Source organism: Hypanus sabinus, chromosome 17, assembly GCF_030144855.1.
Source record: "Hypanus sabinus isolate sHypSab1 chromosome 17, sHypSab1.hap1, whole genome shotgun sequence".
NCBI classification, from domain to species: domain Eukaryota; kingdom Metazoa; phylum Chordata; class Chondrichthyes; order Myliobatiformes; family Dasyatidae; genus Hypanus; species Hypanus sabinus.
The window spans coordinates 3,470,434-3,485,221 of record NC_082722.1 but is presented as its reverse complement, the minus strand read 5'-3'; the positions used below and the strand labels follow the sequence as shown (position 1 = coordinate 3,485,221).

The window sequence follows — 14,788 nt, the reverse complement described above, 5'->3', positions numbered from 1 at the left end:
TACCTTATCTCTGCCTCTGACATATCACTGAAATCAAGGTGATCTAATGGCATCTGTCTGTCTTCGTTGCTCTACCCCCGCCCCCTACTGCCTATTCATGTGCCGTCTGAATGCCACTTAAACATTAGCAAACTCTGCTTCTGGTACTTAACTTGACAGCAGGTTCCAGCAACTCCCACTCTCCAGATTGAAAGCTTAGAGATGCACAGCCTGTATGGATGTCCTACAGAAGCATTAATCAAGCAGGACTAATGCAAAGCAAATTGTTAATGTCAGGGTAAATAACAGGAGAAGAACGCTAGGAATTTTTGAGAGTCCAGATCTGGAAGACGGCAGACATCTTGGTACTGTTAGGGCTGTGGGACATCATAGAGATGGACCAGTAAAAAAATCATAAAGGTATTTGAACAGAAAAATAAGAATTAAAATATTTGAACTTGTGCTGATCTGGGAGCCAGTCTGGGTCAGAGAGTGCAGGAGAATAAGGGCTTTGAAGGACTTTGAGTTTATGGCAGAAGATTCTCAGTTGCCTTGAAAAAATTGGGGAGTTTAAAGGCAGCAGAAGCAAGGATATGAGCTTAACAGAAGGCAGACTGAGGTAGGCAGAGACTTACAGATGTTGAATTGATCTATGCAAGTGGTGAAATCAAATTTGAGCCAAACCTCTTTACAGGTGATGACTTTTTAATCAATGGCCCTTAAGGCCCAACACCTTGTGCTGGGGTACAGTTCACAGCCTCACGAAGTACACCTTCAGCATGAAGCAAGCTGAGCTTCTGCCTGCCAACATAAAATCTGCTGAAGCATTGCTGATGTCAGTAATAGGTCCCAACTATATGAGTTATGTTTCCATTTGGATTATCATTCAACAAGGAGGAGATGACTGAAAAGCTAACTGTTTTAAAGTGGATAAGTTCCCTGGGCCTGATGGTATGCACACACAGTTAATGAAAGGAGAGAGGGAGGAAAGTGCCAATGTCCTGTGCATAATCTCCCAAATATCTGTAGGTTCAATGGTGGCACTGGACAGCTGAAGAATTCTAGATGTTACAGCCTTGTAGCTGCCATCCAGTTGTACGGATGGGGGGGACGGGGAGAGGGATGCTTCTATAACCTGTAATTTGGTGAGAACAGCAGTCGGCAGTCATTTGGAAAGGTGTCAATTGATTACAGAAAGTTGGCAAGGATCATTTCTAGCTTGAAAGTTTTTTAATGAAGTAACAGAGGGAAATGTGGTCATTGTGGTATGAATAAAATGCTACAACAAGACTGAAAGACTTGAAGTAAAGGGGATGTAGGAGCATGGATGGAAAATGTAGTCATTATCAAAAAGCAAAGAGTAACAGTTCAATCCAGACCTCGGGTGCCGTCTGTGTGCCGTAAGCGCACTCGAGCTGTGACCGCATGGGTTTCCCACAGGTGCTGCAATTTCCTCTGTAAAGGTGTGCTTATTGGTGGGTTAGTTGACCACTGTAAAGTACCCCTATTGTATAGGTGAGTGGTAGAATGTGGAAAGAATAGGGGAAAAGTGATGGAATTGCTCTCGGAGCTGATAGGGACTTAATGGGCAGAAAAGTGATATCCTATAGGAACACATCAGAGATGTGAAATGGGCAGATAAGAAGAAGATGAAGCTTGAAGCTGAGGACAGTGTTCTATTTTGTAGGAAGGTAAACAGTTGATAATCTAGAGGGCACAATTCTAAAAGAGATGTAAAGAACGCTGGTGTGTAAATCTCATTGAAAGCACCAGAGGTGGGTGAGATATTGGTTAATAAAAGGCTTACAGGATATTTGGCTCTTTGAGTAAGGCAGGCTTAGGCAAGAACAAAGACCTTTATAAAACACTGGTTCGGTCAAAGCTGGAAGATTGTCTACTTCTGGGTACTGCTTTGTAGGAGAGGTGTGAAAGCTTAGGAGAGCATGTGGAAGTGATTTACTGAATAGGCTGGAGGGACTGGGGTTGTTCTGTGAACAGTGAGAGTTGTGAGGAGATCTGACAGAGATCCTTAGATCCTGGTGAGCAGAGAGAAACTGTCTCCATCAGTGCAAAGGACTAGAATAAAGGTGATGGCACAATATTGGAGCTGGATTTACCAAGTGAAAATCTTGTCTTGTACAATTCATTATACATAGTGCATCAAAGTAATATAAGATCAAACAATAAAAGAGTGCATCAACTACAGTCAGAGTTGGTAGACAGTGATGTGCATTATGATGATGATGAGGTGGATTGTGAGGTGTGTCACTAGAGCAAATGTGAGTCATTCAGAAGCAGGGATAGTGACACGTGTCAGACAGAATTGTGATAGAGTCATACATTCATACAGCACAGAAACAGATCTTTACGCCCAGTTGGTCCATGTCAACTAAAATTCCCATCTAAGCTAGTACCATTTGCCCACTGTTGCCCCATATCCCTGTAAGCTTTTCCTAGCCCTATACCTGTCCAGGTATTTCTAAATGTTAAAATACCTGCCTTAACAACTTCCTCTGGCAGTATGTTCCATATACTGACCTTCTCTGGTTTAAAAAGTTGCCCGTCAGATTCCCATTAAATCAAAGGCCCATTAAGGCTCTTGCCTTAAACTTATAATGGTGGTTAATATCAGCAATGATTTTCTTGCCTGCATTTGTACCATTTTAAAAACATTTTTGTACCTTTAGTTTTCCATTTTTATCCTCCATGTGCTTTTTAAATGACATTGTTGTTGCTTTCGGCATGCATGTCACCGCTGGCATCGCTGGTATCAGGAGCAAACAACACTTACTGGAGGAACTCAGTGGGTCAGGCAACATTTTGGGTGGAGATTTTGAGGTTGTAGAGGGTAGAAAGCTGGGAGCTTCAGTCTGGCTATGACCTTCTGAGCCCTGTTTTGATTTCTTCCCTATCCAGGTCACCTTTGAGTTTGTGTCTCAGCAACTGGGCATCACTGAATCATTCTGGAGCTTCAAGATTCCCCAACTCAACATCTCAGTGCCTTTCTTGCTATGTGGCGATGCCAGTGAGCCCGCAGTCTCGTTTGATCGCTCCCATGTCAACTACAAATGTGTCTTGTTAGGTATGTGGGGATATATTTGTCCTGACGGTACAGCCTCCATAATTGTTACATTATGGAAGCTTTACTTTAACCAGTGCTAGATTGCTTGAAGTGAATTAAATTTAATCAAAGATGAATTTAATGAAATGAAAAGTATAGCAGGCAGTGTGGAGCAGACACTGTGACTATTAACAACAAAGTTGAGCATAATATGTAAACCTCACTCTCGGACTCAATGAAAGAAATTGAGACAACGGGTGGAGAAATGAAGTGGGTCCTGCTGCACATCTCGTTGGGTTGGTTAATATCATGAGATCCATGGTCTGGGACTCACATGCACAATGTCACTCATCAGTGTTACCATCCGTATAGCAAGACCTAGCTGGACATCTGTGACCTTCAAGCAGTGGCTGCAGGGCACGAGGTGAAGAGCAGAATGTTCGACTGTGCTCCAAAATGATGTACCAGAGAGCTTCCAGGTGAGGTTCATCCTTCTTTGAACCTTCTGGCCGGTGAATCCATACATGCCATCAATGGAGGAAAGCAGCACACAAGTCAGAATCTTTATGAAGCAGCTGGAACATCCTGGCTCCTCTCCAGCTCACGAGCAGCACCAACTTTGCCAAAGAATGAAAGGAGATCTTATTGAAAACTGGTCCAGAGGGGGTTCACAAGAGTGATTCCGGGAATGAAAGGAGGAGTGTTTGATGGCTCTGAGTTCGTACTCACTCACGTTTAGAGGAATGAGGGGGATCTAATTGAACCCTAATGAATATTGAAAAACTTAGATAGAGTGGATGTGGAGAGAATATTTCCAGTAATGGGAGAGTTTAGGACAAGAGGGCATAGGCTCAGAATAGACGGATGTTCCTTTAGAACAGAGATGAAGGGGAATTTCTTTAGAAAGGGAGGGGGGGGGGGAGAATTGTGGAATTCATTGCCATATACAGCTGCGGAGGCTACATTATTAGGTATATTTAAAGCACAGGTTGATAGGTTCTTTATTAGTAAAGGTGTCAAAATTTACGGGGAGAAGGTAGGAGAATGGGGTTGAGAAAGATAATAGATCAGCTATGATTGAATAGCAGAACAGACTTGAGGGACTGAATGGCCTAATCTTGCTTCTATGTCTTACGGTTATCCTTTCTGTTACCCTCAGGCCAGAAAGCGCGTAAGACTGCCTACTTGATCAATAATGAAGCCACTCCGTTCAGCTTCCATTTCAAGGAGGTCACAGCCCACTCAGAAGGATATGGGTGCCGCCTTGTTATCGAGCCAATGGAGGGGATTGTTCTCCCTCACAGCAGGTATGAAAGGAAGCCAATGTTAGTGATTCAATGCATGGTGCAGTGTGACGTGCGACCCAGGCCTCACGTTGTACTGCTGAACATTTGCTATCTCTGTCCTTTATCCTCGGAGTTTAATGCATGGTGCAGTGTGACGTGCAACCCAGGCCTCACGTTGTACTGCTGAACATTTGCTATCTCTGTCCTTTATCCTCGGAGTTTAATGCATGGTGCAGTGTGACGTGCGACCCAGGCCTCACGTTGTACTGCTGAACATTTGCTATCTCTGTCCTTTATCCTCGGAGTTTAATGCATGGTGCAGTGTGACGTGCGACCCAGGCCTCACGTTGTACTGCTGAACATTTGCTATCTCTGTCCTTTATCCTCGGAGTTTAATGCATGGTGCAGTGTGACGTGCGACCCAGGCCTCACGTTGTACTGCTGAACATTTGCTATCTCTGTCCTTTATCATCGGAGTTTAATGCATGCTGCAGTGTGACGTGCGACCCAGGCCTCACGTTGTACTGCTGAACATTTGCTATCTCTGTCCTTTATCATCGGAGTTTAATGCATGGTGCAGCGTGACGTGCGACCCAGGACTCACGTTGTACTGCTGAACATTTGCTATCTCTGTCCTTTATCATCGGAGTTTAATGCATGGTGCAGCGTGACGTGCGACCCAGGACTCACGTTGTACTGCTGAACATTTGCTATCTCTGTCCTTTATCCTCGGAGTTTAATGCATGGTGCAGCGTGACGTGCGACCCAGGACTCACGTTGTACTGCTGAACATTTGCTATCTCTGTCCTTTATCCTCGGAGTTTAATGCATGGTGCAGCTGATGCACCATCAATAACTCACACTGAGACGTAGGCGAGATATCGGCTTTTATTGACTGGAAGAAGGAACCAGGAGTGAGTGTCTATCATACAATGTCCTGGAGACTGAGGCCGAGCGTCAGGCCTCAGACCTCTTTTATACAGGGCCTGTGGGAAGAGCCACAGGAGCAGTCAGCAGGGGCGTGTCCAGACAGGCACATAGTTCACCACATTTACCCCCCCTTCGTTTGAAGGAGTCCTCATGTGGCGAAGTTCTTACAAGTCAAGTCTATCAGGTGGTCGAATCTGTCGCTGCGATCTACGTAGCACCGGCTGTGACCGCATAGATGCCGGCAACATTGGTGATTGCACAGGGGACGGAGGTTGCGCTTGTTCTTGCCCACTAGGCGCCGGTGATCCCTCACGCATGTGCGAGGCGCCTGGTATAAATGCGTACGAAACGCCCGGTATACAAGTGTCGTGAGGAGTCTGTGTAGGGCCTGGTGAGCACGGTGTCACCGCTGGTGCAGGGTTCATAGTTACCGGAGAGCCTTCAGGGTAGTGGTCTGCTGCACCTGCGGGTGCCAGGTTGCGGATGGAGACCGTGTCCTCCCGCCCATCAGGTAATACCACGTAAGCATACTGGGGGTTCGCATGTAGAAGGTGAACCCTCTCTACCAGCGGGGAGTATTTATTGCTCCTCACATGTTTCTGGAGCAGCACTGGCCCTAGGGACGTCAGCCAAACTGTTAGGGTGGTCCCAGTGACAGACTTCCTGGGAAAAGAGAATAGGCGTTCGTGAGGGGTGGCATTGGTGGACATACATAACAGGGAGCGGATAGAGTGCAGTGCCTCAGGGAGGACCTCCTGCCATCGAGAGACCGGCAACCCTTTTGACTTAAGGGCTAAAAGTGTGGCCTTCCACACTGTGGCATTCTCCCGCTCCACCTGGCCATTACCCCGGGGATTATAACTCGTGGTCCGACTAGTAGCAATGCCCCTAGCTAGCAAGTACTGGCGCAGCTCCTCACTCATAAAGGAGGACCCTCTATCACTGTGGATATAGCAGGGATACCCGAACAAAGTGAAGAGCTGGCGCAGGGCGTTTATGACGGACGTGGCAGTGGTGTCGGGGCAGGGGATGGCAAAGGGGAACCGTGAGTACTCGTCGATAACACTGAGAAAATAGACATTGCGGTCAGTGGAGGGAAGGGGGCCCTTAAAGTCAACACTCAGTCGTTCAAAAGGGCGGGTGGCCTTGACAAGTTGTGCCGTGTCAGGACGGTAGAAGTGCGGTTTGCACTCAGCGCAAATTTGGCAGTCCCTGGTCATCGTCCTGATGTCCTCCAGGGAGTATGGCAGGTTCCGAGCTTTCACAAAATGGTAAAATCGGGTGACCCCCGGATGGCAAAGTTGTGCATGAAGGGTGTACAGCTGGTCACATGTTCCCCGGGATAGGGCATCAGGGGGCTCATTGAGTCTGCCAGGCCGGTACAGGATATCATAGGTGTAGGTGGAGAGTTCTATCCTCCACCGCAGAATCTTATCATTTTTGATTTTGCCCCGCTGTTGGTTGCTGAACAGGAACGCAACCGAGCGCTGGTCGGTCAGCACGGTGAACCTTTTGCCAGCAAGATAGTGCCTCCAGTGCCTAACAGCCTCCACTATGGCCTGGGCTTCTTTCTCCACCGCGGAGTGCCGAATTTCGGAGCCCTGGAGGGTGCGAGAAAAGAATGCTACTGGTCTGCCTTCCTGATTGAGGGTAGCAGCCAGAGCGAAATCGGAGGCATCACACTCCACTTGGAAGGGAGCGGTCTCGTCCACTGCATGCATCGTAGCTTTGGCAATGTCCGCTTTAATGCAGTCGAAGGCCGCGCAGGCTCAGCAGAGAGGGGAAACGAGGTAGACTTGACCAGGGGGCGAGCCTTGTCTGCGTAATGGGGGACCCATTGGACGTAATAGGAAAAAAAACCCAGGCACCGTCTGAGGGCCTTGAGAGTGGTGGGAAGAGGGAGTTCTAACAGGGGGCGCATACGTTCGGGATCAGGGCCAATAACCCTGTTTTCCACGACATACCCAAGTATAGCAAGGCGGGTGGTACCAAACACACACTTGTCCCTGTTATAAGTAAGGTTCAGAGCTGCGGCCACTTGGAGAAATCGTTGGAGGTTGGCGTCGTGATCTGGCCTGTCGTGACCACAGATGGTGATGTTATCCAGATAGGGAAATGTGGCCTGCAGTTGGTACTGGTCCACCATCTGGTCCATTTCCCTCTGGAAGACAGAGACACCATTCGTGACACCGAAAGGGACGCGCAGGAAGTGATAGAGCCTGCCACCCGCCTCGAAGGCGGTGTAGGGGCGGTCCTCTGGGCAGATGGGGAGCTGGTGATAAGCGTATTTCAGATCTATTGTCGAGTACACCTTATACTGAGCAATCTGGTTGACCATATCCGCGATGCAGGGTAGGGGGTACGCGTCAAGCTGCGTAAACCGATTGATGGTTTGACTATAGTCCACCACCATCCTATTTTTCTGCCCAGTCCGAACAACAACCACCTGGCCCTCCAAGGGCTGGAGCTTGGCTCAATGATCCCCTCCCTGAGCAGCCGCTGCACCTCCGACTGAATGAAGGCCCGGTCCCCCGCGCTGTACCTCCTGCTTTTGGTTGCCACAGGTTTACAGTCGGGGGTCAGGTTGGCGAACAGCGGTGGGGGAGGGACCTTGAGAGTGGAGAGGCTGCAAGTGGTGTCGGTAGCGCAGCTGTCGGCCTGGTGCTGGATGGGACGTGTGTGCCCGTGTGTGTGTGTGGTCAGTAGCGGGGTATGTGAAGAAGTCCCACAAAACTGAGGATTCCGGACAGTGAGTGGTGGGAGGGGCCCGTCGTATACCATAGTCACACTTTCGAGATGGCTCTGGAAGTCCAGCCCCAATAGCACAGCTGCGCACAGATTAGGCATGACCAGCAGCTCAAAGTCCCGATATTCTGTGCCTTGCACCACCAATGTCGCTACACAACCCGCCCGGATGTCTGTGGACTGCGACCCAGAAGCCAAATGGAACCTCCGACTTACCGGCCGCATTGCAAGTCCGCAGCGTTGCACTGTGTCCGGGTGAATAAAACTCCCAGTGCTGCCCGTGTCAAACAGGCATCTAGTCCTGTGCCCCTCCACCCGGATGTCCATCATGGACCTTGCAAGCTGGTGTGGGGCGCTTTGGTCGAGAGTTACAGTGGCCAGAGACCCGGTAAGCATCGGAGGGTCGGGGGCAGGGCATGCTGACGTCGACAAAAATGGCCGCTCACATCCGGGGTACCCGGTAAGCATCGGAGGGTCGGGGGCGGGGCGTGCTGACGTCGACAAAGATGGCCGCCCACATCCGGGCATGCAAGATGGCGGCCCCCACGTTTCACCCGCAGCGCTGCACTCCGCTCGAGGTTGAGACTTACAGACCTTGGCAAAGTGGCCCTGCTTACCACAGCTGGAGCAGGTCGCTTCTCGCGCTGGACAGCGTTGTCGAGGATGTTTTTTATGGCCACAGAAATAACAAAGCACGAGCTTCTGACGGGCCACAGCCGTGGTCAGGGTCGGGGAGCTCGTGGAATTGCGACTGGCGGCGGCGTTGGCGAACTCGCTCCCGGGAGCCTGTGGTGGCGGGGTCTGAGGTGTCCACGGAACCGGCGGGGAATCGCGCGACTGGACAGCGTCGGCGTTATGCAGCGCAGCTTCCAAAGCGTTGGCCGTCTCTATCGCCGAGCTTAAGGTAAGGTCTGAGTTTTCCAGCAGTCGCTGGCGCATGTACACTGACCTCAGTCCCGTCACAAAGGCGTCTCGCACCAGCAGCTCCGCATGTTGTTCTGCCGTGAGCGTCTTGCAGTCACAAGCTCGGACGAGCGTCTGTAGTGCTCGGAGAAACTCAGCGCACGATTCTCCAGGCCGCTGTTGCCGGGTAGCTAAACGATGTCTTGCGTAGACGGTGTTCACCGGCCGCAGGTACTGTCTTTTGAGGGCGTCCAGAGCCCCATCGTAGGTCGGCAGGTCCCAGATAATGGAGTAAACTTTGGGGGTGACCCTCGAGAGTAGGATTCTGTGCATAACGGTGGGTTCAGTCGCACGAAGCTCCGCCAAGTACGATTGGAAGCATGCAAGCCAGAGTTCAAAAGCGAGAGCTGCGTCAGGGTCTTGAGGGTCCAAATCCAACCGGTCCGGATGCAAAACGGGTTCCATGTTGTTAAACTTCCAGTCAATAAAATTGATGCACCATCAATAACTCACACTGAGACGTAGGCGAGATATCGGCTTTTATTGACTGGAAGAAGGAACCAGGAGTGAGTGTCTATCATACAATGTCCTGGAGACTGAGGCCGAGCGTCAGGCCTCAGACCTCCTTTATACAGGGCCTGTGGGAGGAGCCACAGGAGCAGTCAGCAGGGGCGTGTCCCGACAGGCACATAGTTCACCACAGCAGCGTGACGTGTGACCCAGGACTCACGTTGTACTGCTGAACATTTGCTATCTCTGTCCTTTATCCTCGGAGTTTAATGCATGGTGCAGCGTGACGTGCGACCCAGGCCTCATGCTGTACTGCTGACCATTTGCTATCTCTGTCCTTTATCCTCGGAGTTTAATGCATGGTGCAGCGTGACGTGCGACCCAGGCCTCACGTTGTACTGCTGAACATTTGCTATCTCTGTCCTTTATCCTCGGAGTTTATTGCATGGTGCAGTGTGACGTGCGACCCAGGCCTCACGTTGTACTGCTGAACATTTGCTATCTCTGTCCTTTATTCTCGGAGTTTAATGCATGGTGCAGTGTGACGTGCGACCCAGGCCTCACGTTGTACTGCTGAACATTTGCTATCTCTGTCCTTTATCCTCGGAGTTTAATGCATGGTGCAGTGTGAAGTGCGACCCAGGCCTCACGTTGTACTGCTGAACATTTGCTATCTCTGTCCTTTATCATCGGAGTTTAATGCATGGTGCAGCGTGACGTGCGACCCAGGCCTCACGTTGTACTGCTGAACATTTGCTATCTCTGTCCTTTATCATCGGAGTTTAATGCATGGTGCAGTGTGACGTGCGACCCAGGCCTCACGTTGTACTGCTGAACATTTGCTATCTCTGTCCTTTATCATCGGAGTTTAATGCATGGTGCAGTGTGACGTGCGACCCAGGCCTCACGTTGTACTGCTGAACATTTGCTATCTCTGTTCTTTATATGAACTTGACTGCTTTCATGACAAAGAAAGAAGCACTTCAATGACAATGGGATTTTCCAGCAACTGTGACAAAAAGCCATGATCTAAACTGTTAACTCACTCCGAAGGAGTAACAACGAAGGTAGCTAAATGAGATCCAGTTGATGCAGCATGTTTTGATTTCCATAATGCACTCAATAATGTTGAACAGTTGGTGCACAAGATAAGAGTGCATGGAATATGAATTAGTAACTAAAAGAAAACAGAGAGTTGGGATGAACAGGCAGCTTTCTGAGGGGTGAGGTGTGTACAGTGGATGTCACAGGTATCACAGTGCTCCAAACTATTTACAAAGAATACTGACGACTTAGAGGAACCAAATGTACCATGACTTAATTGGCTGATGAGTGTAAGATTGGTAATGGTTGTGTCTCAGATTGGATGGTGAATAATGCTTTCCTCAGGGATTGGTGTCTACATCAATGACCGAGTCTTCAGGATGCAAGCCACACTTACTCAATTTGCAGATGACATAAGGTGTGGCAGCATTGCGAACTACAAGGAGGATGGTGATAAACTGCCACAGGATATAAACAGGCTGGTCAGTGAAGTTCAATATAGAGAAATGTGAGATGCAGTGATTTAGTAGGGAAGCAAAGGAAAGGTGAGATAGATAACCCTCATATCATGGTAGTTTGGATCTCATAAATCAATACCAAATAGTTTGGGATATGCAATAAAACTATACACTTATGAAATTTATGGGAAAAATATAGTATATGAATAAATACACATTTTTATGCAACTCACATTTCTAGATGTAAGTACATCTTTGCAGAACCGAAAATTGCAAAGCAGTTGATTTTCTGAGAACACGGCACTTACACAATGTAGGGTTAGCCCATGAAGATTAAAGGATACTGTTCTAAAGATAATGCAGGAGAAGAGGGACTTAGCTCTGAGGGTGAACGTCAGTGAAAGTGAGAGAGAAGGCTGAGAAAGTGGTTAATGCAGGACGTCATCAGTAGAAGCAGGAACATAATGCTGAGCCTCTATAAAACACTGACCTGATCTGCTCAGGTCTGCTTGTGACATTACAAGAAGAATGTGCAGCTACTAGAGAGGGTCCAGAGGAGATTACAAGATAGAAAGGGTGCAAGAATTGAATGGAGAGACTGGAACTGTTTTCTTTGGAAAAGAGGAGGCTGAGTAGAGTTCTGATATAATGATATTTTGGCTTATAAAATAAGAAGGTCTTGATAAGTGGATAAAGAGGTCATTCCTTTCGATGGAGTGGTCATAGATATCATAGGTATAAGCTGTATATAAGCTATATTATGTATTTATATTAATTGTGTTTTATTATTGTCTTCTTTATCGCTTGTGGGGTTTTTGCACTGCTTCGGATCCAGAGTAACAATTATTTTGTTCTCCTTTACAATTCTGTACAGGAAATTACATTTAATGGTATATATAATTTATTTATATAAATTTATGGTATATATAAATATTTATGGTATATATAATTATCTGGATAGACAGGGTCTGATTAGGAACAGTCAACATGGATTTGTGTGTGGAAGGTCATGTTTGACAAATCTTACTGAATTTTTTGAAGAGGTTACAAGGAAAGTTGATGAGGGTAAAGCAGTGGATGTTGTCTATATGGACTTCAGTAAGGCCTTTGACTAGGTTCTGCACGGAAGGTAAGTTAGGAAGGTTCAATCGTTAGGTATTAATATTGAAGTAGTAAAATGGATTCAACAGATGGGAGATGCCAGAGAGTAGTGGTGGATAACTGTTTGTCAGACTGGAGGCTGGCAACTAGTGGTGTGCCTCAAGGATCTGTGCTGGGTCCAATGTTGTTTGTCATATACATTAATGAGCTGGATGATGGGGTGGTAAATTGGATTAGTAAGTATGCAGATGATACAAATGTAGGTGGTGTTGTGGATAATGAAGTAGGTTTTCAAAGCTTGCAGAGAGACCTAGGCCAGTTAGAAGAGTGGGCTGAACGATGGCAGATGGAGTTTAATGCTGATAAGTGTGAAGTGCTACATTTTGGTAGGAATAATCCAAATAGGACATACATGGTAAATGGTAGGGCATTGAAGAATGCAGTAGAACAGAGAGATCTAGGAATGATGGTGCATTGTTCCCTGAAGGTGGAATCTCATGTAGATAGGGTGGTGAAGAAAGCTTTTGGTATGTTGGCCTTTATAAATCAGAACTTTGAGTATAGGAATTGGGATGTAATGTTAAAATTGTACAAGGCATTGGTAAGGCCAAATCTGGAGTATTGTGTACAGTTTTGGAGCATAGAAGGTTGAGGGGGGACTTGATAGAGGTATTTAAAATTATGAGGGGGATAGCTAGAGTTGACGTGGATAGGCTTTTTCCATTGAGAGTAGGTGAGATTCAAACAAGAGGACATGAGTTGAGAGTTAAGGGGCAAAAGTTTAGGGGTAACACGAGGGGGAATTTCTTTACTCAGAGAGTGGTAGCTGTGTGGAATGAGCTTCCAGTAGAAGTTGTTGAGGCAGGTTCAGTATTGTCATTTGAAATAAAATTGGATAGGTATATGGACAGGAAAGGAATGGAGGGTTATGGGCTGAGTGTGGATCAGTGGGATTAGGTGAGAATGAGCGTTCGGCACGGACTAGAAGGGCTGAGATGGCCTGTTTCCGTGCTGTAATTGTTATATGGTTAATACTCTCCAATCTTGAAGGTAAAAGGGAATCGAATTAATAGTGACAAGAGGGATAGCCAGGATCTAGACCACTGATATGGAGGAGGTCGGAACTATGGTGACCTTTTCTGGAAGGAAATAGGTATATATGCAATGGGGAAAAATTTGCAAGGATATGGAGAAGGGAGATGATGGGTGGAACTAATGACCTGTTCTCGTAGAGGATCTGCACAGATATCGTAGGTTTGATGGTTTCTTTCTGTGCTGTAGCTATTTTCAAATTCTACAGTATGATGGAATGATTCTGAAAGTAATGTTTTACCAAGTACCCGGGCCAATAATTGTTTGTCAATGATTGAAGTCCTGAGGAAGGGTCTCAGCCTGAAACATTGACTCTTCATTTCCCTCCATGGATGCTGTCTGATGTTAAATTCCTCGGGCATGTTGTGTGTGCGTGTTTTTCTGTCATTGGCACCATTGCTGTTTGTGAGAGTGGTTTCCTTTTCACAATAGCAGTCACCTGGCTGAATTACGACCTTTAACAACACAAGGAAACCTGGAATTTACAGCCTTGAGCTTTCTCATCTGGAGAAGATAAGGCAGCCATTCTGTGAAACATCCCCTTTCAGTTACGAGATCGATTTAATTTTCTACAGGTTTACACTCCTCCAACCTGGTGATATTGGCTTTAGATAGGATGCATTTACCTGCAAAGGTTGTTCATCGAGTGCCTCAGCCCAGTTACACAAAGAATAATTGAACTGGCTGATTATTACTGTCACAAGACCCAATATATAGTGAATAGCTTCTGTTTAATGGCATACTAAAGAAGCATTTCACCATCGGACAGATCATGCCATTCATGCTTAGTACAAAACAAGAAAGCATGAAGCCAAATCTGGTATTGCAGCTACTGAGAAAATGCAATATCAGTAGACAACTGATGGCAAGCTCGTTACCGGGATAGGGCATCAGTGGCAAGCCTGTTACTTGTGTTGTTCCACTTAAATCGTTTTCCCAATAAATAAGATCTGGAACCTAGTCTTGTAGTTATTGTAACAAAATCGACACATCAGGAGTTAGGGAGCCCAGACAAATCAACCTGAATTGAAGAACTGACAGGGAGCCAGAAATGATCTGAAAATGAAAATCTTTTCATCTTCTATTGTTATCTGTTGGTTTATCTCCCATATGAATAACTTGAATGACAATGTGGTAAGCTGGATCAGCAAGTTTGCACATGACACCAAGACTGGGGGAGGCGATGTAAACAGCAGGGCTTGCAGCTTGATCTGGACCAGCTGGAAAATTGGGCTGAGAAATGGAATTCCATGCACACACGTATGAGGTGTTGCACCTTGGCAGGACAAATTAGAGTAGGATTACAAAGTGAATGGTAGGGTTCTGAGGAGTGTGGTAGGACAGAGGGATCTCAGAATACAGTTCTGTAATTCCTGGAAAGTGGTGTCACAGGTAGAAAAGGCTGTAAAGAGAACTTCTGGCACATTAACCTACATAAATCAAAGCACTAAGTACACATTAAGTACAGAAGATGGGTCATTAAGTTTAAGTTATGTAATATGAAGCCAAACTTGGAGTATTGTGTATAGTTCGCGTCACATGCCCACAGAAAAGATATCAGAAAGAGTTCAGAGAAAAGATGGATGTTGCCAGGGCTTAAGGACTTGAGTTATAGGGGAAAGTTGAGTATGTTAGAACTGAAACGCAAGAGATTTTGCAGATGCTGGAATCTAGAACAA

General features: G+C 46.9%; 1 protein-coding gene across 4 annotated transcripts in view; it reads left to right on the top strand.

The window, feature by feature from the left end:
- Nucleotides 1–14,788, top strand: part of hydin (HYDIN axonemal central pair apparatus protein) — a 1,146,554-nt gene that overhangs the window by 1,010,203 nt on the left and 121,563 nt on the right. For all 4 annotated transcript variants that reach the window (XM_059992477.1, XM_059992476.1, XM_059992474.1 and 1 more), the window contains 2 exons: nt 2,896–3,061; nt 4,200–4,347. In XM_059992477.1, the coding sequence (XP_059848460.1) occupies nt 2,896–3,061; nt 4,200–4,347 (314 nt within the window). The remainder of the gene's footprint in view (nt 1–2,895; nt 3,062–4,199; nt 4,348–14,788) is intronic.